The 26,867-nt window shown below is 40.0% G+C and overlaps 1 protein-coding gene across 5 annotated transcripts in view; it reads left to right on the top strand.

The window, feature by feature from the left end:
* The window catches only part of LOC117897826 (maternal protein pumilio), a 220,786-nt gene that overhangs the window by 5,383 nt on the left and 188,536 nt on the right, over positions 1–26,867 (top strand). For 3 of the 5 annotated variants that reach the window (XM_034806880.1, XM_034806883.1, XM_034806879.1), the window contains exons 3-6: positions 242–994; positions 22,906–23,147; positions 23,329–23,455; positions 23,515–23,633. In XM_034806880.1, coding sequence (XP_034662771.1) covers positions 242–994; positions 22,906–23,147; positions 23,329–23,455; positions 23,515–23,633 — 1,241 coding nt within the window. Of the gene's footprint in view, positions 1–241; positions 995–9,412; positions 9,554–22,905; positions 23,148–23,328; positions 23,456–23,514; positions 23,634–26,867 lie in introns of those variants that run through there. The other 2 variants (XM_034806884.1, XM_034806885.1) reach the window with 2 other exon arrangements.

Here is a 26,867-nt window from a genome sequence, read left to right as displayed (position 1 = left end):
TCCGACCCCATAAAGTATATATATTCTTGATCAGCATCAATAGCCGAGTCGATTGAGCCATGTCTGTCTGTCCGTCTGTCTGTCCGTCCGCCCGTCCGTCTTGTTGAGCGCCTGGATCTCAGAGACCATAAAAGCTAGAGCCACCAAATGTTGCATCGAGACTTCTGTGTGCTTACACTGTTACAAGTGTATTTCAAAAATGGTTTTTATCAACAAATATCTCTTCTCTACATTTTTTCAGAACCCGGATAAATGGAAGTACAATCCCCCCATGAATCCCGCCAACGCAGCTCCGGGCGGACAGCTGCAGCCTGGGAACGGCAGCAACGGTGGACCTGGAGCCATCGGAACCATTGGCATGGGCAGCGGACTCGGGAGCATGGGCGGTGGCAACAGCGGAGGAGGTGGTGGCTCGAGCTCGAACGGCGGACTCCACCATCCGTCAATGGCAGCAGCAGCCGCAAACATGGCTGCCATGCAACAGGCTGCAGCCGTGGCCAAGCACAACCACATGATGTCTCAGGCAGCCGCTGCCGTGGCGGCCCAGCACCAGCAGCAACAGCCACCGCATACGCAGCAGAATCAGGGGCCACCGCATCATCTGATGGGCGGAGGAAACGGCCTGGGAAATGGCAATGGCCTGGGGGTTGGTCTCAGCAATCATCAGCATCCCGGCCAGCAGCAGCATCAGCAGCAACAGCAGTCCGGCGGTCATCCGGGGCAGTACAACTCGAATCTTCTTAGTCATGCCGCTGCCCTGGGGCACATACCCCCTTACGCACAGTCGGGCAGCATGTACGATCACCATGCCGGAGCCATGCATCCGGGTATGAATGGGGGCATGCCCAAGCCACCACTCGGCCCGCCCGGCGGACCCCAAGATTACGTCTACATGGGCGGACAGCCCACGGTTCCAATGGGCGCTGCCATGATGCCGCCCCAGAACCAATACATGAACAGCTCCGTGGTGGCCGCCGCCAACCGGAATGCAGCGGTGAGTAACCGTAGCCCCTGTCCTCAGTGGCTATGATTGGTCCCTGACTGGAGTTTTTGTTACCCCTTTTGTCCCTGTGAATTGATAACTATGATTGTGGCATTCCCTGTGTATTTCAATCAATAATATTTGTCCATACGGAATAGGCCCATTTATATCGATAATACAGCTATGTTTGGTGGGTAGGAGTGTGAGAGGTAATAGCTACGAGTATTTTCCTTGATAACATGTACATATGTACATATAATACTTGAACATATTTCTGTATGGTGTTGTATGTATGTATACTCAATCGATGAGTAATGTGAAATTTGTACTTTTAATCAGCTGAATCTATTTGTGGGAATAAGATCCTGTGGGAATAATATCGCAATGTATCGTATCGGTTCGGCCAGTCCTAATCATAATACGTAGTCATTAAGCAAGCGCACTTACAAGAACTAGTGTCTGAAATGTATTACTTATCCGCTGATCAAGTTGTCCAGGTGAAAGTACTGAAGAAAGCAGGGATCATCATTATACATACCTGGTACTCTAAGTGATCACAGACTGCTGGGATTTCAAAATATTTTTTCGCGCCGCTCACTTCCGAAAAATTACGAAAATCTGTGGCTTCCACCATAAGGAAGATAAAATATACACATACAAGATACCCACTGAGTACCGGGTATACAAGTAGTGACGCATTTAAACGCGTCTCACATCGTTCACTCTCCATTTGAGGGAGAATCATTCATTATTGGAACACTTATCTCAGGCAATAGATGGCCTATAACAATAATTTTATAAGTCTCAAACATATATGGAACATTCATGAGGGGTTTCAATAAAACTTAATCAACAACGAGGAGGGACGTGTGAGACGCTTTTTACGCGTCACAACTTTTAGATCCGGTACTCAGTAGGAAATCTGTACCTTAGTGGTTTTTTTTAGTTTTTCATTTTTTTTACATATGTATGTCATCTACATCTACATCACTTCTCACGCCAACACACTCTTTTGTCTCGTGGCTTGGTGGCTCTAGATTTTATAGTCTCTGAGATCCAGGCGCTCAACAAGATGGAGGGACGGACGGACAGACAGACAGATATGGCTATATCGACTTGGATATTGATGCTGGTCAAGAATATACATATATACTTTATGGTGTCGGAAAAGTTTCCTTCTGTGCGTTACGAACATCCGTTCTTCCCCACAAATACAATATACCCTATTTACGCTTCGAGTATGTGGTATGAAAGTTGTGACGCGTAAGAAGCGTCTCACACGTCCCTACTCGTCTTTATTGGCTTTTTTCTGTTTGTTCATTTAATATGGAAAGTATTCAACGTGGTTTCAGGCGATGGTGAGCGGACTTAATGGATCATTGGTCCATTTCTTCGTCAACGTAGGAACTCAGTCTGGGGATGGTTGCTCCAGAAGTAGGAAATTTAAAAGGTATCATCATTAAACATGGCCTGGAGTTCACTTATACAGCAAAATCGCTTTTGGATTTTTCTCGCTCTGAGTCCTGAATTCCGTTTTTATTAGACAAAAAAAAAAACACTTGAATATTGAAATTCGAGTACGAAATTTGTATGTGTTTTTGTGTGCAGTACCCATGTTCCACAAGAAACAGTCATTATAGGAAGGTGCGTTTTACAAGTTAGAAATTTTTCTGAATGAATTTTGAATTCCATGGGGAGTGGAATCTAGCCGGCATAATCTGCGAATGTGAATGAGCAGCTAAAGGAACTGAGTAGTATAACATAATTACAAAAATATAAAAATGAATATAAAGATAACTCAAGAAAAAAAATGATTAGAGTAGAATATTTCATTGCTAATTTAAGAATTTTTCCACTTGTGGGCAATTGTTCTTTCTCTGTGAGTTTTCTTTTGGTTAGTTTTTCTTCTTGTTACATGGGGGGTTTGTCTTGCTGTTCTGCCTGCCATTTGTTGTTTCTTTGGATGTACGTATGTATTTTCTCGAACTCTGCGTGGTTTCTCTGCTCTTCTACTGCTAATGAACAGAGAGAGAGAGAGAGAGAAGGAGAGAGATACCATTCCGGTTGCAATATTTCAACCTTATAAAGCCAAAACATTGCACATGCCATACGGACCAGACACCAGACAGCACACAACACTTGGAGCACTCCTCAAATGTCACTCGGTGGTTGGTTGGTCAGCTTGATAACTTGAGAACTCCCTGGCCAAGTCCCCGAACCAAGCCAAACAGACTATTGGTATTTTACCTATAAACCAACAGACCAGACCAGACCCCAGCAGGCACGGCAGAGAGCACCGACAGGCATTCGCATTCAATTCACTTTGCAGTTAATGAGCAGTTTCTGCTCCTCTGCTTTCTGCTCCTCGTTATGTCACAATTGTTTATAGTAAAAACAATTTTAATTAAAGAATTTCGCTCGTTTGGTTCTTCATTCTACAAGCGCTACCTTCATCTTCCTCACTCTCTCGTTCTATCGTGCCGGTCCAGGTGATTCACATTGCACTGCAATTTCCTTTCCACTTCCTTCGCACACAAAAACACAGATAGACTGTACAAACATCGACGCAGCACGTGCATGAAACACCTTGTGCATGAGTTCAAGAGTTGGTTAGCGCACATTCGATCATGTTTTTATCAATCAATTTGTCGAGAAAAGGGTTTTAGATGCTATTTGATATTCTTTCATTCTTTTATTTGATATTCCAAAGACTGCTGTAGGGAAAGTAGGGAATCGGAACCTCTGCTGAAGCGAAACTAGGAAAACGAATGGAGTTGACAGAATTTATGCAAATTAAAATGAATGTTCACTAATAGTTCGAATATTATTATTACAAAAAAACCTTAATCACCTTAATCTTGCATTTTTCTACTTTGAAAACTGAATACAAAGAGTATGTGAATACAGACATGTATGCAAGTACATATATATTTTTGATACAACTTCCTCTGTGAAATCTCTCTCTTCCCTCGCTTAAGTAAAAATATTATTGCATTATTGCGAGACTGAAATGGCAGAAGGTAGCAGGATAGACTTCCAAACAGGACGGCAACAAAAAGCTGTTAGTCTCTTCCTGCCTCATCTCTTCGTGTTGCAATCCTAAAAAAATGTTCGCTAAAGAGAGCTTTGACAAAGTTATTGTTGCTGGTGTGTTTTCAGCTCCTGCTGTTCTCAGTATTTCCCTTTTCCTTTTGACGCTTCGCGCTGTTACCCCACTTTTGTCGAGCTTAATTTTTATACACTCTACTCAAAGAGTAACGAGAAGGGACGTGTGAGACGCTTCTTACGCGTCACAACTTTTATACCCGGCACTCAGTACTACATCTGTACCTTAGCGGTTATTTGTCAAATTTTACATTTTTTCTACATCTGTCATCTACATCTACAACAGGAGCCAACACGCTCCTTTAGCTCGCCACCTTCCCTAGAGCCAAACACTGCAGAGTCATAGCAGAGGCAGAGTGTGAATGAGAGAATGTGCAAAAAACAAATATAAGCTGCGGGACGGGGTGGGTTTAGCCACTGCAAATTAATTTCTTCATTGTGGCTATAATAATGATCCAATCGGATCCCAATTTGGTGATCTGATAGATATGGTCATTCCCTACGGAATGGCGTTTTTTTTATCTTAAAAATTGTAGATTTGGGAGGTTTTCGCACTTTTGCGGGGGCGGAAGGGGGCGGAGCTCATATTTCAAAAATACACTTGTAACAGTGTGAGCATACATAAGTCTGGATGCAAAGTTTTGGTGGCTCTAGCTTTTATAGTCTGAGATCCAGGCGCTCATAAGGACAGGCGGACGGACGGACGTACAGACAGACATGGCTCAATCGACTCGGCTATTGATGCTGATCAAGAATATATATACTTTATGGGGTCGGAAACGTTTCCTTCTGTGCGTTACATACAACCGTTTTTCCCCACAAATACAATATACCCTATTTACTCTTCGAGTACCGGGTATAAATAGGGTACATTGTACATATGTATGTATGTGTGCTCGACTGTTGATATACAATGTAACACATAGAAGGAAACGTTTTCGACCCAATAAAGGATATACATAAATATATTCTTGATCAGCATCATTCTTGATGCATTCTCAGTTCTCAGAGACTATAAGAGCTAGAGCCACCGACTGCTGTGATATCACACTGATAAAAGTGTATTTAAAAAATCTGTTTGAAAAATTTGGTGGCTCCAGCTTTTGTGGTCTCTGATATCCAGGCGCTCATCATGAATATATGCGGGTATATAAATTCATCAAGAACTATTGCACGAGGACAATTGACAATTCGTTTTGTTCCATTTCCTTTTCTTGCGAGTGCTCACTGTAGCTGTTTGCACTTGTTTGTAGAACGGGTGGTGGGAAACAGCAGCATTTTTCTAAACCGCCCCGATACCTCCTCCTACCATGTGTTTTTCCATCTCTCTCTATCCATCCCACTTCCACAAACTTGTATCTTTGCTCTCTCTGCGTGTGTCTGACGCCACTGCGCTCTCTTGTTGATGTCGTAGGTCATTGATTTGCGCTTAACAGTGGTGTATTAGGGCTGAGTGAGGTGGAAGATGTGCAAAAGAGACAAGTCGAGTGGAGTCTCGTCCCCCTTCCTCTTTTTTTGTTTGCTGATTGTTTCAGTTTTACTTTGTTGTTGCTCCCTGCATGTGGTGCATTCACATTTCTGAGCTTCTTGTTCTTCTTCTACTTCATAGTCGTCGTTGAGGCACTCTCATTACTTGCGATTCTTTCTTAAATATTCCCTGCGACTCATACCTATCCACTGCCCATTCGTTTCCTTCCTCTTCTTTATTACTTTTTTCGAATGCTGCAATGATTTATGTGTGCCTGATTTTGAGCAGAGCTTTTCCTCTTCCTCTCTCAGTCGGGGTACCATTCTGTTCTGCCAGCTTTTTCTTTCTAAATGGATAATGGTCGAAAGCGGCGTCAGCGTCGGTTTACTAATTGGAACATTTCTGTTAAGAAGCTTTTTGGAGCGTTTTCATCTCCGTTTTGTGTTGTTTGAAATTATTGTTTAACTCAAAATGCAAATATTCTTTGTTTGAGTTTTCTTTGCAAATTGATTTAAAGGCTGATTTTTTCAGAGAAAATTATAATATAACAATAAAAGAGTTACGCAAGATTTAATTAAAACAAATTAATTCTTAAATATTATTCAGTTTTGTTGTACATACTTTATAATTATACAAGAAAACTATGAAAGTAAACAGTGGTCGTTGTCGATTCTACGAAGTTCACCGAATGTGGAGTTAAAATTACTATTCCGTTCTAGGCTTAAAAACTATGTATGTACATATGTAGATACATACATATGTACATACATACATATGTACATACATACATATGTACATACATACATATGTACATACATACATATGTACATACATAAATTCATATGTATGTACATACATACAAACATATGTACATACATACATACAAACATATGTACATGCATACATACAAACATATGTACATACATACATACATATGTACATTTGTATGTAAGCGTAAAGGAACCCCTTGAATACGAGGTCTTTCTTCTATAATAGTTTGTGCGGTTTTGCTATTCTATATGTTTCTTTCGCCAACTTCTTCGTTCGCTCTTTATCTCTTTTTCTCTGCTTTTACCTTCCCTTGCCACACTCTGGCTCTCCAACGATTACGTTCCAATTGAACAAACGCCGCGCTCTGCTCTTTCTCGTTTATTCCTCCTGCTTTCCGTCTTTTCTTCGCTCTCCTTCCCAACTAATGATTGCCAATTAGCTGGAAATACTTGCAATTTTCCAACATCTAAGACGGTTGTGATGATAATGACGGAAAAAGTGATGTTTTCTTGTTGTTGCGTGTGGCCAACCAACGCGCCAAAGGCAGTGGCTGTGGGCAGAGGCACTGATTGATTTGCATTGCCGGCTAGACCTGGTTTAGTTCTCATTCTCCTGCTCGTTGCTCTCTTCTGGTTGCCACGCAAATAAATGTGAGTATTTCAGCTGTCTCTTGGAACGTTCTTCGGTACTATTTTAAAGCTGCGTTTAGATAATGAGTCTGAATCGCGTAAAGCTCTTATGTATAAGAGGAATCACGCTTTGTTCACACGCTGAATTATTTGGCATGAATCGTGGATCATAGCTGAGGGCAAAATGAGAGAAACATAGCCGAAAAGCTCAGGGCGCATGACCTTGCGCAAATATCTAAATCGATTTTATATTCTGTGAATCATTGAGATTGTATGCGTGATAAGAGATTGTGAGCATCACACGTACAAATGAATCTGCGATTCAGGCTCATCGTCTAAACGCAGCTTTGCCGGGTGGACAAGGTTTATTTTTACAAGGTTCCCGCTACTCGCATACATTTTTTCGTATCCATTTATCTCGCTTTATCCTGTCCCTAAAATCGCAGCTGAAACAAAACAGGCGACTATCGGAGGAGCACACTCTTCCAATGCCTCACCTTGTATAAATAGCCTCTGCTATTGGACAGATGCTGCGCTGCGTCACTTACAGTCTGTCTCTCTATCTCTCTGTAAGCTACCTACCTAAACACAGCGGCGAAAAAAGCCAAAACAGGACTCTGATGATGGAAGGGAGAAAACGGTGTTTTGTATGTATGTATGTACATATCTAGGCTGACTTAAGTGTAACTAGCTCCCTTCTCATTTGAATTAATTAAATACAAATTTGAACTGCAGCGGCAAATTGTTTGACAAATTAATTTTAGAGTCAGACACTGTTCTCCAAACGAAATTAATTGCCAGCAACAATCTCTTAGTAGGAGAGAGAACAGAGCCCATGTGGTTTTGCATAGAGTTTGTCATGGAATGTGATTCTTTGTTGAAAATTCGTATGTACACACATATATTGTATTGTGTATGTTTTGTATGTATTGTATGTTTTGACCATATTGAGTCTTAATAAAGCTAGTTGCGGGGCTTAGATAAAACATATTTTTACAACCAATTTCAGTTAGATATAGAAAATCTAAAATACAACAGGTCTATGAGAATACATATGTATGTATGTACATATGTACATATATTTAAGATCGTCTGGTATATGTTGGCAGGTTAGCCGCATATACATAAGAGTTAAAAGTTAAGTTGAATATTAAATGTAAGAAATATAAATATAAGAAGATCTATACCATCTACTGATACCGTGTTTCCATTTTCCTTTTCTCCTTAATGTGCTAAGGGCATACATCTTTCGACTTGTACCTCTCTTCTATGGTTTTCTTTGGTGTAATCAAACAGCTGCTTGAGCTTGGGCTTGCTAAATCATGATCACACTGCTCGGTCTCTCTTTTTGTCTCTCTCTCTCTCTCTCTCTCTCTCTCTCTCTATCTCTCTCTCTCTCTCGTTCACATCCAACAGCCACTTATCACACACAAACGCTCTCACAAATTCAAAGTTAGGAGCGAGAAACTGCCCACACAACAACAATAAAGCTCGGCTCCCGGCACGGTTCGTTCTCTTGAGAGGCTTTGCTCTCACATTACGTAAAAAAAACTATGCCAAATGCGGCTTAACGAATACAGTCTCACATTGCAGAGAGACCAGACAGCAGTGTTCAAAGCTTACGTCTTGTTGCACGTGTGTTTTGCGAGAAAAGAGTGAGATAATGGGACACTGTAGACTGAGAGCGAGCTGAGTGCTTTGCTTTCATTCCCCTTATACACTGTCTGTCATTAGCATTTCTCTCCGCTCGGCAGCATGAATTGTTGCTGATTATGTTATTGTCGCCTGCTGCTCGCTGTGCAACCACAGCTGCTGTTCTCTCACAATGTGAAACGTTCTCTCTCTCTCTCGCTATGCGTGAGATACTTTTTTGCGAGCATTAATCCGCTGAGAAGCTTTGGCCGCACCAGTTGTTCACTCGTCTGCATGGAATATACACGAAATGAAACCAGAAAATTGTTGTGTGTTGTCGATCGTTAAGCACGTTTTCTTATTGTTTCTTCTGCCGCCAATCTCTGCATTTTCCCCCTTCGCGTGAGGGTTGGAGAACAACTCAAAAGCGGACAAGTGAAAAGCAAACCCAAGCAAACCATCATGTTTTAAGGCTTTGTTCCTTTGCGTGTGTGTAGGTGGATAAATGTGAAAGTGTATCTGAAGGCGTTGTACGTACATATGTAAAGAGTTTGTTCCTGTGAAAATAGCAGCTGATTTAAAAAGGTCCAAAAATCAATAACGAAATTGTGAATAAATCATAAATCCAGAAAATGGTACAATCTTACCAATATACATATATATGTATGTACATATATACTTCTGGATGTGTGTGTGTAATCCAGTAAAATCCATAAAAAGAAGAAGCACCAGGCGGCAACACACAACAAGCGGCGAAGCCAGTGTAACGTGTTTTTCTCTCTGCCGCCTCTCTCTTTTCCAACTGCTGTTGAACTCGAGTGTGCCGTGTGTTCTTTGTGATCCTCTCTGCTCCGCTCGCGTTCCCGCTGCCGCTACCGAAGGCCTGCCTCTCCAATGATGAAATTACTGCACGACTTTATGTTGGATGCCCGCTCTGCCGAGGATGTTGCACTCACACAGGAAATGGTAAATGACAGAAAAAGCAGACAAGCTGCTCCTTCGGGGCTCTCTACATACAAATGTATAAACATATGAATGCAATCTGTCTTTATTTCTATGCTCTCTTTTGGCGAGCATGGAACTATTATTGATTGATTGAACGGTTCGTGAGAACTGAGACATCTCCACGCTTGTTCGGCTAAGGAGTTCTGTTTTTGTATACACAATCTACTTGGTTAATTTTTGAGTATATTTCTAATTGCCAAGCGGCTCTTTGTTGTAGTGTTGGTCTTGAGGTTTATCAAACGGCTTTTCATAGGTGTAATACCGATTTGCGATTTAACCCAATGATAGTTGATTGGACTGTTCCCTGGGTGAGGTAAAATGTGAACTGAAGTAGCGCATTCGTTTGCATACATAAATCGTACACACGAATCTTTTTTTTTTGTTGATTTATTCTAATAAGTGATTTTTTTATCCGGTACTCGAAGAGTAAATAGGGCATGTATGTACATAGATGGGTAACGACCAGAAGGAAACGTTTCCGACCCCACAAAGTACATACATACATAAATAGTATATTCTTGATCAGCATCAATAGCCGAGTCGTTATAGCGATGTCTGTCTGTCCGTCGTGTTTGTCGGCTAGTACACAGAAACTAAAAGAGCTAGCCACCAAATGTTGCATCCAGACTTCTGATATAACTCTAATACAAGTATATTTCAAAATATCGTTAATTATTATAATTGATATAAATAATGTAAATAATATAGTAACTGCAATACTAGTGTTTTAAAACAAAAGACGCCGCATTAAATTATACACTAGAATAAGTGGATTTGCTATAATTTTCCGCTTAAATCAAAACAGCTGTTTAAGCAACTAAAATATATCCGTAATTACAGAAATACAGATTCATTTCCAAGATCCACCTTGTACTCTCAATCGAAATCCTAATATAGACCTGTTGTCTGCCAATGTGGCTGCAAGATGTTCATTTGCTTGCTCTTTCTGAAATTGTGTTGTGTTCAATGAAATAGTAGTGGCGCACCTCATCACATTCAAAGACATTTTTGAGACACTTCCAGACTTTCAAATTAAACAAGTGATTTTGAATAGAGTGGAATGTAGGCTTTCGATAACCAAGGAAATCCCTACACATTTGCATCCCATCTTCTTGTCTTTCATAACTTTTGAAGGATTCCCTTGAAATAGGCTGTTCATTTAAATAGTAGTGCTATGTGCAAGTACTTCAAAATAATTGAAAAACACAAAAAATAAATTCGAAAAAGTCACCATCAATAAATTTAATCTATTATATTAAATATGTTGAAGAAAGAAATTTTTGGACATGGCAGTATTTTTATACCCGGTACTCGAAAATAAATAGGGTATATTGTATTTGTGCGAGTAACGGTTGTATGTAACGCACAGAAGGAAACGTTTCCGACCCAGTAAAGTATAGTATATATTCTTGATCAGCTTCAATAGACGAGTCGATAGAGCCATGTCTGTCTGTCCGTCCGTCCGTCCTGATGAGCGCCTAGTACTCAGAGACCATAAAAGCTAGAGCCACCATATTTTGCATCCAGACTGCTGTATGCTCACACTGTTACAAGTGTATTTCAAAAATGAGCCACGCCCCCTTCCGCCCCCGCGAAAGGGCGAAAACCTAAAACCTACCTAAAAGAAATCTAAAAACGCCATTCCGTAGGGAATGACCATATCTATCAGATCACCAAATTGGGATCCGATTGGATCATTATTATGGCCACAATGAAGAAATTAAACCCACCCCGTCTCGCAGCTTATATTTGTTTTTTGCACATTCTCTCATTCACACTCTGCTTCGCGCAGTGGCAGAGGCCTCCGCCTCTGACACGTCATTGCCGCGTCTCTGCCCTGACTCTACAGTGTGTCGCTCTAGGGGAGGGTGGCGAGCTAAAGGAGCGTGTTGGAGTGAGTAATGTTGTTAATGTAGATGACAGACGAAGAAAAACAAATAACCGCTAAGGTGCAGATGTAGTACTGAGTGCCGGGGATAAAAGTTGTGACGCGTAAGAAGCGTCTCACACGTCCCTTCTCGTTGTTTTTGGAGCTTTAAAAAAATTATTGTTTGCTCAAGTAGAGGATACCTAAGATTTTGATTAAAAACTAAAGCCAAGAGGTATAATGGAATTGAAAACATAGTTGAATGTGCTCTTACTATTTCAATTAACCATTTTAACTAGAAGAAGATCCCTTAAAACTGATCTTTTATGCGAAAAACGTATCTTTTAGAGGTAGGTCGAAGGTAAGGTCAAGGTCTTTAATATCCTCAAAAGTTATGAAAACAGTTTAATATCACTCTGTAAGTGTTATGACAGTTAGTATACGACTGACTAGACAGTATTTAATTGCAAGAAGTCCCAGTATGGGTCCCAATAAGTATGGGAAGAATTAACAAAGAGAATAGGTTTGACGTTCACAGAAATCAGATTAGTGTCCAAATTATGGAAAAAAACAGTATTGGGTTGAGTCCTATGAGTTCCAGTCCATATGAAGTTGTACTTCCTAGCCTTGCGTTGGATTATCACAAAATTGTGTGGGCCAGCATACTTTTTTATACATAACATTCATATTCCAGTTGGAAAACACCTTCAAAAAATATCATTCAACAAGATAATGATCAGAAATACTCAAGAAAGCTTGCCAGAAATTTGGTTTCATCTGAAAAGATTGGCGTTTTTCCATGTTCAAATCAGTCCCTGGATCTGAATGTCATCAAAATCTTATGGGGGAATGCTAAATGCATTATATGAAATGAAATTTCGGCAAACAGAGCAAAGTGAGAGCCAGTGGTTCAAAAATTATTGGCTAAAATCCTATTGAAGCTTAGGCAGGACCTTATTGATTTATTCCAGGCGGGAGCAAGGAAGTAATTACATCGAAATTGATAAAAAAAACTAAATATTAAACCTCAAGAAACATGTAGAGCATGAAAGATGGGTATTTTCCAAAAATCCACTTGAACAGCTGTTCGGTTTTTTTGTTAAAAAGGAAGATCCAAAAATCCACTGCCATTTCATTGAACAGCTGTTTTCATGGGTATTTTTGTAAAGTCATGTTAAGTCATGTTATGTATGTATGTACATATGTACATATGTTTGTATTTGCATTTGGTGGATAATTTCTATTCCCCTGATTTCCATTTATTGCAGCATCTTATCGCCCATTAGTTGAACATTAGGTAAACAAATTTTTAAGCCAGCGTTTTAAATAAAACACCATGGAAATGTGTCTAAACAAAACAGTACTGTTGTTACTGCCGATCTAAACCCGAACCCCATCGGGGGGCAGAGCTTTGACTTTGGTTTTGGTTCTGGTTCTGTCGCTGGTTGAGGAGGGGCCGCCGCCTGAGCTCCATAGATAAATCTGTTTTTGCGGTGGCTGTCGCTGCTTCTGCTTCTGCTGACTGCAGTTGATTTCGCCTTTTCTTATATTTCATTCATTCATTCTGTTTGGCTTCTGTCTACCCCTTATGCGAATTGTGGAAGGGTCTATAGGTCGATGTGTAAATGGGTAAGAAATTCTGGAACATTCGTTGGAACAAAGAATCAGTTCAGGGCAAAATTTTGGGGAAAAAAATCGACGGGACTGGGACTGCCACGGCAATCATTATTCTCATTATTGTGGGGTACCATTTAGTCGGAATAACTAAAAATTGTTGTTGTTGTTTCGTTTTGGATTTCCACACTGCCTGACAATTGTTTTTATGCATTTCACGTAGTTTAACCCCACACAAAAATAAAGTAAACTAGGGGCCACACTGAACTGTAAAGTGAGCGCAGAATCAGAGGGTGAGTTGAGTTGAGTGTGGAATCGGATGGCGCAGAAGGGAACGGAACTAGAACTACCTCTAGATGTACTAGCATTTTATGCTGTCTGTCTGCCCTCCACAGCCCTCCTCCTGTGTCTTTTTTTCGAGGGAAAATAAATATTTTCCGGTTTCAATTATATATGCGATTTGCTTTTGCTTTTGCGTTTGACCGAACGAACAGTTCCCCTGCCCATGTACCTCCATCTGCCTGTGGCCCCGTCCCCGTCCATCTGTCCCTCCTTTTGATCTATTTCACGCTTGATTGCATTGCGTCTGACTGAATGACTGAACTGAACTCGTTGACTGATTAGAAGGCCCCCGGAAAATACCATAACAGACCACGAATTCGAATGGGCTTTTAGCTAGGGGCGTGGCCGCGATGCGAACGTTGACAGTCGACCCGATAAGGGTATGGCTCTTGATATACATATGTAAATATATCCTACTTACATAGGTATGTAGAATTCATAAATACATACATATGCACATGTGTATGTAGAAATTTAACATAAATGGGAATCCAATTCGAATTTGAATAAAAATACCAAGGAAGTCATTGAGGTGACAGCAAAACTTGGGACGGGGATCTTTTTCCTGTTCGTTATAGTTCAAAGAATATTTCGCCAATGATCTCTAGTTGAGAGCTGCTTTTTAAATTCTTTCTCCCCCATATTTTTGTTAGCTTAATAATAATTTTGGAAATATTTTCAACAAGTCTCAATCCACACCCCCAAAACGTTCAGCAAAGTTGAATTTTTGCGGTCAACGTTATCACGCAGCTTCTGGCAAGAAGTAGAAGGAATAGTTGCTGCAGTAGGTTTAACGGTGCAGTGCAGTGGTTCGGCTAAAGTTTTCAATGCTTAACCAATGTCACGTGACTTGCATTCCCGTGCCCCCTTCCCCAACATGAATAAACCTCTTAAACCTTAAACATCATTCTGGAACTTTGTTATTTGTAACTTCGAATTCCGTTTATTGGATTTGGACACACCCCTTGAGTTAAATTGTCATGCCTTCCGTCCGTCCATCTCTCTGAAAATAGTCAACTGTTGTCGTCGTACCGTCCTTATCAGCTCCCTTTATCCATTACCCACTATCCTGTGTTGGCTTTCCTTCCATTCACATCACGGTCACCCCTCTTCTCGGTCTTGTTGTTGGCCAAGTTCCAGTCAACATTTCCGGCGCCTTCGTCCAACAATTGTTCGACATCCCCTGGGCATAATAAGTGAATCCGTTTTGGCCAAGGTGTCGAGATTGGCCCGTTGCACAGTCTTCACTTGAATATCTTTTCTCCCTTGTTTATTGCATAACACTCCAGTTTGGACTGCCACAGTTTTCCCATTCAATTTATGGAATGACACATACCTTCAGTAAACAGAAACTGCAAGTGGGTTTTGTTTTTTAAAGTATTGGAAAGACGAGTATTTGCAATGCCATTGGGATAAAATAACATGGAATATGGGGTATGTAAAATATAACATCATTGACTTTGAATACTTGTATGCTGTTTCGCAACATTTCTGTCTCAGTGCTTTTAAAAGTAGTACAACTATTCTTTTGAATATCCTTGTTGATATAATATAATATAAGCTTGGTTGATAGAAAAACATACATACATACACATGTATATTGAAGCTATACGCATAACAGTAGTTTTGTTATTTAGTAAATAAATATAGTTACTAGGGGTCAAGCCCAAGCCCAACTGATGAAATGATAGATTCATCTAAACAAAAAAAAGCAATAAAAGCAAAAACAGATTAAACGAGAAGGGACGTGTGAGACGCTTCTTACGCGTCACAACTTTAATACCCGGCACTCAGTACTACATCTGCACCTTAGCGGTTATTATACATTTTTTCTTCATCTGTCATCTACATCAACAACACTACTCACGCCAACACGCTCCTTTGGCTCGCCACCCTCCCCTAGAGACACACTTTGCGGAGTCAGGGCAGAGTCGCGGCTGAGGCAGCGGCAGAGTGTCAGCAGGAGCAGAGACGTGTCAGAGGCAGAGGACACAAACTGCGCGAAGCAGAGTGTGAATGGGAGAATATGTAAAAAAAAACGAATATAAGCTGCGTGACGGTGTGGGTTTGGCCACTGAAAATTAATTTCTTCATTGTGGCTATAATAATGATCCAATCGGATCCCAATCGGATGGTGATCTGATAGATATGGTCATTCCCTACGGAATGGCGGTTTTAGTTTTCTGTTATCTTCAAAATTGTGGATTTGGGAGGTTTTCGCCCTTTTGCGGGGGCGGAAGGGGGCGTGGCTCATTTTTGAAATACACTTTTAACAGTGTGAGCATACAGAAGACTGGATGCAAAATTTGGTGGCTCTAGCTTTTATGGTCTCTGAGTACTAGGCGCTCATCAGGGCGGACGGACGGACAGACAGACAGACAGACAGACAGACATGGCTCTATCGACTCGTCTATTGAAGCTGATCAAGAATATATATACTTTATGGGGTCGGAAACGTTTCCTTCTGTGCGTTTCATACAACCGTTATTCGCACAAATACAATATACTCTATTTCTCTTCGAGTACCGGATATAAAAATGATATGTACATATGTCCATACATATGTATGTATATAGTATGGACGTATGTATGTACATAGCATTTGGCTTTTCATATGCCTTTTCATGGGCTTCGAGTGTGTGTTTTTTCTTTATTTTTATTAGTTTATTTTCGTTTGCCGTTTCGTATGACACGCGAAAGGTCTTTGCACTTGACAACAACACGAAAGGAGAGGTGCCAGCAAAAAGTTTACACTGAAAGAGAACTCGAGAACCGACCGCCACAACAACAAAGTTTACCTATCCTATCCGGGTTACGCCTTGCCGTTCTTCCGTTTTTTCCGGGCACCCCGTCAACTCAGTTCCCTTGATTATTATTATGTTAAACAATATAATCTTGATACACACCTGCCTGGGACTCAAGACTTTTCTCACTTTATGGTCTTCTGTTATTATGGTTATCTGTCTTTGCTTCTTTCAAAGTCAAAGAGCGTGTTCCGAAAAGTTAATTTTTATTCTGTTTAGTATATTTCCTCTTTATGTGTCTCGGACACTGAAATTCAGAGTCAACATTAGTTCAAAATTAAATGTTGTAATTATCAAGTAAGAGGGGGGAAGGCGACCTCAGGCTAGGACTCATGTCATCCAAACAAAACGAATGAAAAGCGTCCACCTGCCTCTTGTTAAGAAGAAGTCTTGTGTCCAGATCGTATTGTGCTAGTAGCCTGCCTCTCTTTTGGCTATGCAGTTGTGGCAGTTACCTGGAGGACTGCCTCAATGTAGCTCACAGTAGTCTCCTTTACCTATACCATATTACATATTATCTCCAATCTACAATACCCAGTATTAAATGTCATGGCATTCACTTAAGAGCAATGTTTATGCAAAACATTTCTATTTTGAAGAAAGTATTTTTAGAACCTTAGAAGAGATCAATCAATATTCCTCAAGTCCAGGAGTGATTGGTGTGCCTGTAGCTTGAAGACATGGCTCCTGATCACCTTTGGTTTGAGCAGGAGCTCATTCGAATGCCAGGAGACCCGTTGTACATTGGAACTATGTCCGGGTGAATCTCGTCAGCTAATGCGACGGTGAAAATGTTTGGGGGCCCAGAATGGGACACTGGATTTAAAGACTACAATCAAAGGACGCTGCGATGCTCTTCCCTCCTCGGCCTACAATCAAAGGAAAATAATAAAACAAAATTATTCATTGAATATACTATGTTTTTATGCACTCAAACACAACAAAAATCTCGTTCGTTTTGGGTTTGTGAATGAAACACGACTGCTATGGTTAACAATAATTCTAATTATAAAACGAAAATATACAAATTAAGAAGTAATTATAAAATCTTATGAAATTATTAAGCAAACCGGTTAAGGATTGAAAATCTCTGCAGCTTATTATATGTACATACAAAGTGTTGTATTATTAGATGATTCTACTTTTGTCTGGGCATTATACTTGTAGAATATTTAAGTGTTCACCTGTCATAATGAACTGATTTGATGAGAGGTTTACCAAACTTTATAACAAAATGCATACGAATACTTCTTAATATTAAAATAGTTTACTAATTAAAATCATGTTTCTAAGAGAAAGAGTTCTGGTTACTTGTCCAAAAGTTTTGAATATTCCCTTCAGAACTTTGATTTTTAAGCGTTCTACCATAGGAATCTTTTTTAAGGGAACAATCTACGACATGGAACATGTTCCTTATTAATATTCTTTAAGTGATCTGTACATACATATGTACATTTAATCTTAACATTAAAGCCTTTTCAAAGTCCAAGGTTTAGACTTTAAACTGAGAGAGGTCCCTGTTATCTTGTTTTTTCACAAGGGCCTTAAAGATGCACTTGAATGGCGTTTGGAATTTTCAGTGGAATTTGTCCAATTGGGATTTTACATAGAGACGGAATTAGCCAAAGAGATAGCCCCGAAATTTCGGTCCAATTTCTGTAGTTCTCGTAGATCATTGCCTGTGAGTGTAGATCCCATTTAATGTGGCTGTAATGATTAGAGCTAATCCAAAGCTAATTCCAGACCAAACACGAAGAACCACTTTCGATCAATCAAAGCACATAATTTACACAAGCTTTACACTCGTGGTGGACTCTAGGCAGAACCGAACCATTTCGTAGGTTATTGCAAAATAAAGTACATTTAAAATTTTAAGGTGAGCAAAGAGAGTCAAACAAATGTCAAATTCGTTCAGAGTATATTTATATATGTTCATACATATGTATATTTATATCACTGCGGAGCTGAATTTGTAGCTAAAAGCTAAAAGACATGTTAATGTGAGAAGTGCAGATGTATTTCTGGTAAAAATGTAAAATTGTAAAATTTGAAGAAAATCATACATACCGACATACATATATAAGTATGTACATATGTATGTGCTGACTAAGTACAGGGTATAAAAGTTGTGACGCGTACGAAGCGTTTCACAAACGTCCCTACTCGTTTATAATGGTAAGAGCGACCACCATGAATTCTTCACCGCATTCAAAATATACCTTGGATATAATTTGTTAGATTCCCGACTGGTTTTTGCTACTTATTCTTTGTTCTTTTTCGATCTCTTTGCACGAGCCCATGAGCAAAAAATGGGTACTCCCACTCCCCCCAGCGCTGCTCCCACGCACCCAGCCCCCTCACCTGCCCCCCCACCAGCTCAGCAGTTTCACTCGCGCTCTCTCTGCCTTTCTCTCGGTTTCTGCTTTGCTATTGGAATTCTAAGTTTTTCTTTTCCCTTTTGTTTTCTGTCTAGTGTTTCTGTCTCTTCTTTTTTTCGTGTCGGTGTCTCTGCTTTGTAGTAATTTTCGCCTTGTTGTTCTGAGTGTCGGCTTGTGCGTCTTCCTCTCACGCATGTTTCTTTTCGATTAATACTTTTTTTTTTACAAAGAGGCCGGTTTCTGCCTAGTCTCTCCCTCTCTTCCCATATATCTCTCTGTGCTTGCGCTCCCTTTGGGTTCAGCTGAGTGTTTATGTGTGTCTGTGCGTGCTTGTGTTTCTGTCTCTTTCACAGTCAAGGACAAGTTAATGAACGATATTTTCGTCTGTGCGGATTTTCTCAGTGGGGGCCGAGTGGTCGAATAGGGTGGTGGGGTGGGGTAGAATAGGTTTGCTACTTAATCGCAATAATTGTATACTAAGCATTTTTCAATTCCTTCTGCATTCATTTTCTTCTTCTGCTAATTACACTACTCCACAAAATTTAACTTTTTATTTACGCTTCGAATCGAACCATATTTTTCTGATAGATTTGGAGCACAAACGTTCTTCTTAAGAACTTTTATTTGTTTTTAATGGCCAAAATTGGCTAACTAACTCCACAAACATGAGAAAAAAACAAAGAAATACCATTTGGAAGGTTGCTGGCCTAACTGCCAGAGTATTTCAGTGCTTGAAAAATACTGAGCAAAAAATACTAAAATACTAAACGAGAAGGGACGTGTGAGACGCTTCTTACGCGTCACAACTTTTATACCCGGTACTCAGTGCTACATCTGTACCTTAGCGGTTTTTGTCAAATTTTACATATTTTCTTCATCTGTCATTTACATCTACAACACTCACGCCAACACTCTCCTTTAGCTCGCCCCCCTCCCCTGGAGGCGCACACTGCAGATCCACGGCAGAGGCAGAGCAGAGGCAGAGGCCGCACATTGGAGAGTGTGAATGAGAGAATGTGCTAAAAACAAATATAAGCTGCGGGACGGGGTTGGTTTTGCCCCTGCAAATTAATTTCTTCATTGTGGCCATAATAATGATCCAATCGGATCCCAATTTGGTGATCAAAATTGTAGCTTTGGGAGGTTTTCGCCCTTTTGCGGTGGCGGGGCTAATTTTTGAAATACACTGGTTTCAGTGTGAGCATACAGCAGTCGGAAGGCAAAATTTGTTGGCTCTAGCTCTTATAGTCTCTGAGAACTAGCCGACAAACAGACGGACCGACAGACATAGCTTCCTGTCTGGGAAATATTAAGCTTTGATTTACAAAAATGTGGACTTTTAAAACTTACGGAAGGTGGGAAAAATGTATCCTGGCTTCTTTATTTTTTGTATGTGGGCCCATTAATTCCGCGTCGTTTAGGGTATTGCTCATTAAAATCTATAGAGAAACTCCCGATCTACACTAAACCCTTCATTTTCCGTAAAATACCGACAGAGTTTAGTATTTTTATACCCGGTACTCGAAGTGTATTGTATTTGTGCACAAAGTGGATGTGCATAGGTTTCAAAAATACCAGATTTTTAAATTCTTTAAAAAAAAATTTTGCCATAGAAATACAACAAAATTATCATTGAGCATGTTTAAAGAACCAAATCTATTAAAAAAAGGTTCGAGGCGGAAAAATGGTGTCAGGTAGTGCTATTCATTGTTCATTAAAATTGTTGCCATAAACCAAGACTTTTGTTTCTGTCACTTTATCGATTTGAGTTTTGTTGTACCGGGCATCCGATTTTTTATTCAAGAAAAATCAAAACACAGCCGTCGTAAAAATGCTAGATCAGCCACTCTGTACGTAGCTCGTGTAATCCGAAACGAATGTGCCCATTCACTTATGGTAAATGTGTATAGAAAATGTTTATTTTAGCAATAATATTGTTATTGTATGAAAATGTATGAAAAAATTTCTAATCGGATTCATCATGACAGAAGATATGTCTCATTCATAATCATATTCTGTTTTCCACTTATTGTGCGATTAAAAGAGTTCATTTAATTCATTTTGAAAAGATCGTGCATCTGTTTCATCGTCATTATGATTTTATTGTTGATTTTAGCTTGGCACCGCAATTTTTGTTTTCCTCCTCGTTTCTTACTTTTCTGTCCCTACTCTATTTTTTAAATGGTTTTATTTTAAAATGATTTCATTCTGAATTTCACTTAAATCATTTTTTTATTTTTTCGGTAGAGCTGTAAACTCGCATAAATCCATTTTCATTCATTTTCATGCAATCTCTGGCCCATATTTACGGCTAATGTTGCGTCAGCAGTTTGCTGTTGCAGTTGTTGTTAGTTTTTAACACTTATTCTTGTCTGCAATTCCCACTTTTTCGCTTGTCTACTTTTCTTCCCAAAAGTCAAGACTCTTGTTGTCCCGCTCTCCGTGTGTTATACCATCGAAGAGAGTACATTTCAAATGAGTTAAATATTTGTAACGCAGGAAAGCATCTCCAATGAAATGAATTCATAAATTGCTTTAAGGGTACAAATATTAATTTAGATGAGAGCGAAAAAATTGGCAGTATTTGTGGTACAATGGTATTTTTGTACCCGGTTCTCCAAAGAGTGTCGGAGGAGAGAGTGATAAACAGGCTGGTATTGGTGTGAGAATGTTGAGAGATTCTAAAATTCTAATAATTGATTAGCTGGAATGAGGATAAATGGAATGCTAGAATTTACATGTGAACATAACGATCGGTCTAAGTTTTTCCCATTTCTCATGGCAAGTGCGAACAGAATTAAGGCTGAGAGGGAGAGAGAGAGCCCTCCCCGCATCGATCAACGAACCCATTCGGCATACGGCAGTCTTGAATTCTCATATCGATTTTATCGCTTATGCATAGGTTACAAACATATATCATAAGATTACCTACATATGCATATGTACACATATTGTACATTGACTGAATAAAGCGTATACAATGAGAGCCTCTGCCCTTGCAATTTGTCGGTAATTACATACCGATTCCTGTAGTTCCTGGTTCTCAGCATAAAGTAATTCTGGAATCAACTCATCGCCTATGTTTCATTCCGAGTCTCTGATGCACGGTATGTCAATACTTCCGTGGCTGTGTTGAATATGAATTTTGAATTTTTGATTAGTTTTCCAACAGTCAAAATATGGGCAATACGATTTCGTAAAAGCGATGTGTCGAACGTCATTTATTGATTGATTCTTGTATAAAATTTTGAAATGAATAACCACATTGCATAGATAATTAATTAATAAATTAATAGTCGTGGTTCCACTATTCTTGCAAAAGGGTATACAATGAGAGCCTCTGCCCTTGAGTCTCTCTGCCCGTCAAAAGTTTGGACTTACGCTGGGAGGCTTCCGTGGTTATTAATGCACAAGGCACAGCGAAAAAGTCGACAGCTTTCCGTCTCATTTTCTCTCACATACAGTAATACAACCTTTCTTCCCCCTCGGCAATCCCAGTTGATAAGCGATTAAATATTTAAACTGGATGTCAGGATATGCTCAGTATGTGTGTGTTTGTGTGGGTGGATGGAGTACAGCGAGTGCCAAGGATTATTCTGTCGCATTATGACGCAAGGAAATGCCTTTGGGAATGGTTGCAAAAAGTGAGGAAAGCGGAGACAAAGACGAGAGGAATGAGCGGTGAAAAGTAAAATTACAAATTTGTTTGAAACGCTCCGTTGACATTTAATTGTCGCTGGTATTGTGTTTTTTTGTTGTCGTATGCGAGGATGTGATTTCTGTGATATTTGCACTGCCTTCCAGTGGGAATCTGCTCCCGGAATGATTGCAGTGATAATGTGCCTCATTCAATATTATTAGTGCTCTCATTCTCCTCCCAAATCGTTTTTGGCAATACGAGTTAGAGGCAATATTTTTGAAAGGAAAATTAACGTAGAAGAACATACCTGAACTAATGTAACTTCATAATATGTTTACCTTATTCTTACTCCATTCCTTCACCATCCAAACCGTTCACCGTTTTTCGGTTCACTGAAAACTTTTGGGCAAAGTTGTCATCCAATGTCGGCTAAATGTGTGGTATTCAAGTTTGCTCCCAACTGGTGGAGAGTGGACAGAAAGGGGTGAAGAGGGAGGGAGAGAGAGAAAGAGAGTAAATTAGTGAAAAATGATGAGAAAATCAAGTTGTTGACAGGGGAAAAATGTATATAACTTTGTAGCCAGAGACAGCTGTAATGCTCCGCTAAACTTGGCTCAATTTATGGACATGCAAATTATAATTTTGTCTTATTCTTTTGGCCCTTACAGATTACCACATCCACTGCCAAGAAATTGTGGGAGAAGTCGGATGGAAAAGGCACATCCAGCGCACCGGGTGGACCTCTGAACCCACTTCAGATACCCGGCGTCGGTGATCCTTCGTCGGTATGGAAGGACCACACCTGGTCCACGCAGGGCGAGAATATCCTGGTACAGCCCAGATCACGCGGCTATGCGGGACACGGTGGAGCCTCCGATACATCCAACAGCGGCAACGCGGGCATATTAAGGTTGGAATCATGTCAATGTTTAAATATATCTAAATTTATTTTAATTACTTGCCATTTTATCCCGGTTTAACAATATTTTCAAACCACTTGCTTCATTTTAAACAGACTGTTACAGACCGTTATCTTACGCTAGTGTTAGCATAATTCCAATTAATAATTAATTAAATAATTAACATTTCAGTCCCCGGGATTCACAATGCGCCAAAATGGTTGAGTATGTTTTGAGCGGATCGCCTACAAACAAGGAGAGCCCCTTGTCCGGCCTAGAGCCGCGTTTGCGCAACCTCAAGTTTGACGACAACGATAAGGTGAGTTCTCAGGTTAAATGAATCTCTGAATTTTAATTACTAATACATCAAAATTGCAGTCACATGATGATAAGGAAAAGGCTAATTCTCCGTTCGATACAAACGGCATGAAGAAGGACGATCAGGTCTCAAACACAAACGGTGTTGTTAATGGCATTGACGATGACAAGGGTTTCAAGTGAGTATAGACAACTTTCGATACCCCCGACTCTGGTTCTAGCTGGAGATCAGACCAGATCTAGACTCTGAGTAACAGAAACAGAGACAGAAACAGGTTTCCTCTCTCACCAAAGTCGTTTGTGTTTGTGGTTCTCTTCGGCCCCCTTGTTGCCCCTTGGTGTTATGATTACTGAAATTGAAATGAATTTCCAGTTCAAGGTTGCCTCTTTCTTTTTGCATATACTTTCACTCTCGATACATCACTCGGCCTCTGCGGTAAGAGTAATAGTTAGGGGTATGGAATAGAGCGCTTTTCCAGTTTAACGCTTTCATCGTGACTGGCAGTCTGCTCGGAGCATGTTGAAGTGCTTTATTTTGTGCACTACGTTTGCACATAAGTAGTTGTTTAGTCATGCATTTGATATGAGAATTTTCCAGATGAATGGTCTAATATCTTACAATTAATTTGGATACAAATATTAGTAGCAATCACTGTCGCTATTAAGAATTAAAAACTTTCAAATGATGATAATAAATAAACTCATCTACGAAAACCGAAAAAGGTCCTAGGGATATATTCAGAAGCGATACTATTCTTTCAGTAAAACCCAAAATAGTTAGACAAAATGCTGTAATTGAAAAAAAAAATAACAGTAAAAGTTTTGGAGCAGAGGCACACGTGTGTCGATATGAAGATACAAAGAGATACAAATGTACATATGCAATGGCTTATCCCATGGAGTAATTGCAGGAAGAGAGAGCTTAGGTTTGGGTACCTGTGCTAGTGCTTACACACTTGTATGCACTTGATTAAATCTGTAAGGTAATTCGTTATCTGAACTGGTACTCTGGTAAACTCTTAGTACGGTGGACATGTCTAGGCAAAAATTGTGTACCCTAAAGTCACTACCCCATCACAGAATATGCAAACATGGTAAATAGTAGTAGTAGCATAGTAGTAGCAGTATTCTATGCCCTACAAATGTTCCTTCAAACTTCAAATTGTTTCTTCAAAGTACACATGGACATACAGATCATATAAGCTAGTGGTTCGTGTCTGCACAGAAACTAAATTTACTATGGCACATACTTATGTATGTATGTACATATTCTTCTCCAGATTCATGATATGCTACATGTGTAAATCTTACTTAAATATTAACCTTGACTGTGGTTTCAGCTTGAAGCAAAACTGTTGACCCAAAACAGTGTATTGGCTGCTTTCGTGTTGCGTTCGTTTTGGGCTTAACCCATATTTCATTCATATTTCAGTTGTCTTCAATTGAAATCGCAAGATCTCCATAAACATGTACGATATAAACACTTCAAGTGATTGTTGTGTCTGCCCACGCTTTTTGTACAAGTATTTCCATTTACATTTTTTATTATTATTTTTTAATTGTTATTTATGGCAATGGGGAAAGCTCTTTTTCGTGTGGCCCACCTGCGCTTTGCGCCTCTCGAAATGGGGAAAGACGACGGACGCAACAACAGCCACGACGACGGCAACGATGACACTTTGAGATTGAGTTAAATTCGAATATTTGTGAGTAGTATGTTGCAAGAGCTACCCAGTGCCCCCAGTGGATGTAGAGTGCTTGTAGACAGGTGGTACTACTACAATGATTTGTAAACGATTTAGCTTGGATTGTGCTTTGCAGATAATGCCAATTTTTTTAAGCTTGGCGAATTTATTAGTTATTATAAATCATGATTTTAATATCTGAAACTTGCCCCCGCGTTGGTTTTAGAAAATTTAAGGTTAATCTAAGGAAACGAACACGATTTGTATGTGTTTATTAACTGCATTTTTTGTTTGTTACAATAGAAAAAAAATAAGGGAATTCATTTCAGAAATATTCTTCCTGCCGCACCGGTCACAGTTTGTGTTACAATATTTATAGAACAGAAAATAGATAATGAGTAACCAGAACGTTGCTATATTTCTGAAAACATAACCTATACGGCTAAGCCAGTCTGGAAAAACGAAATGGAGCGAGTTAGAGATGGAGAGATATAAAATTGTTGAGCGCCTGGTTCTCAGAGGCCATAAAAGCTAGAGCCATCAATATTTATTGAGAATATATAGTTTATTTGATCAGACATTGTTCTTTTGTGCGCAATCTGCATCTTCCTTATTTAAGTATACCTTCTGTAAGGGTATACATAACAAAAACACGATCAGCGCCTTTTAGGCCTAGCACGAAAAAAAGAAACAGGTCTGCGGTTGTCCGCTCTTTTGTGTCTCTTTCAATCTCTATCTCTCTCGCTGTCTCACTTAGTCATACTTGAGCAGTAGCCGGCTACTCGCTATCTCTCTATGCTTTTGTTGTTGCTGGCCTGTCTGTTGCAATTTCATTGCCGGCAACCCAAACTCGTTTCAATGCCAAACGTAATAACTGTTATGATGTAAGCAGAGGGAGAGATGGAACACAAGCAGAAGCAGTTGCAGAAGCAGCAGGAACAGAAAATGCAAACAGCGACAGCGGAAGATGTAGCAGCGTAATCAAAAACGGGGAGGGAAGTGTGAGACGCTTCTTACGCGTCACAACATTTATACCTGGTACTCAGCTCAGTATCAATAGCCGAGTCGATAGAGCCATGACTGTCTGTCCGTCCGTCCGTCCGTCCGTCCGTCCGTCTGTCCTTATGAGCGCCTGGATCTCAGACTATAAAAGCTAGAGCCACCAAATATTGCATCCAGGCTTATGTATGCTCACAAATTGGGATCCGATTGGATCATTATTATAGCCACAATGAAGAAATTAATTTGCAGTGGCTAAACCCACCCCGTCCCGCAGCTTATATATGTTTTTTACACATTCTCTCATTTACACTCTGCTTCTGCCTCTGACACGTCTCTGCCCTGACTCTGTAGTGTGTTGCTCTAGGGGAGGGTGGCGATCTAAAGGAGCGTGTTGGCGTGAGCCGTGTTGTTGATGTAGATGACAGACGAAGAAAAAAAGGTTAAGGTGCAGATGTAATACTGAGTGCCGGGTATAAAAGTTGTGACGCGTAAGAAGCGTCTCACACGTCGCTTCTCGTTTCAAATATAATAAAGATGAGGCGAACGCAACTGATGTACATACATATGTATGTACATGCAAACATACCTACCAAAATATTGTACATACACACATGAAGTAGCAAAAATAGTAAATGCAGCCAGAACTTCTCCAGGTACAAATAAAAATCAAAAGCAGCGCAGCAGAAGAACAGGAAAAGACGCGAAGAGCAAAATTTGCACTGTAAA

This window comes from Drosophila subobscura, chromosome O (assembly GCF_008121235.1).
Source record: "Drosophila subobscura isolate 14011-0131.10 chromosome O, UCBerk_Dsub_1.0, whole genome shotgun sequence".
Lineage (NCBI taxonomy): Eukaryota > Metazoa > Arthropoda > Insecta > Diptera > Drosophilidae > Drosophila > Drosophila subobscura.
The sequence above is the reverse complement of the archived record's forward strand: the minus strand, read 5'-3'. Positions and strand labels throughout refer to the sequence as shown.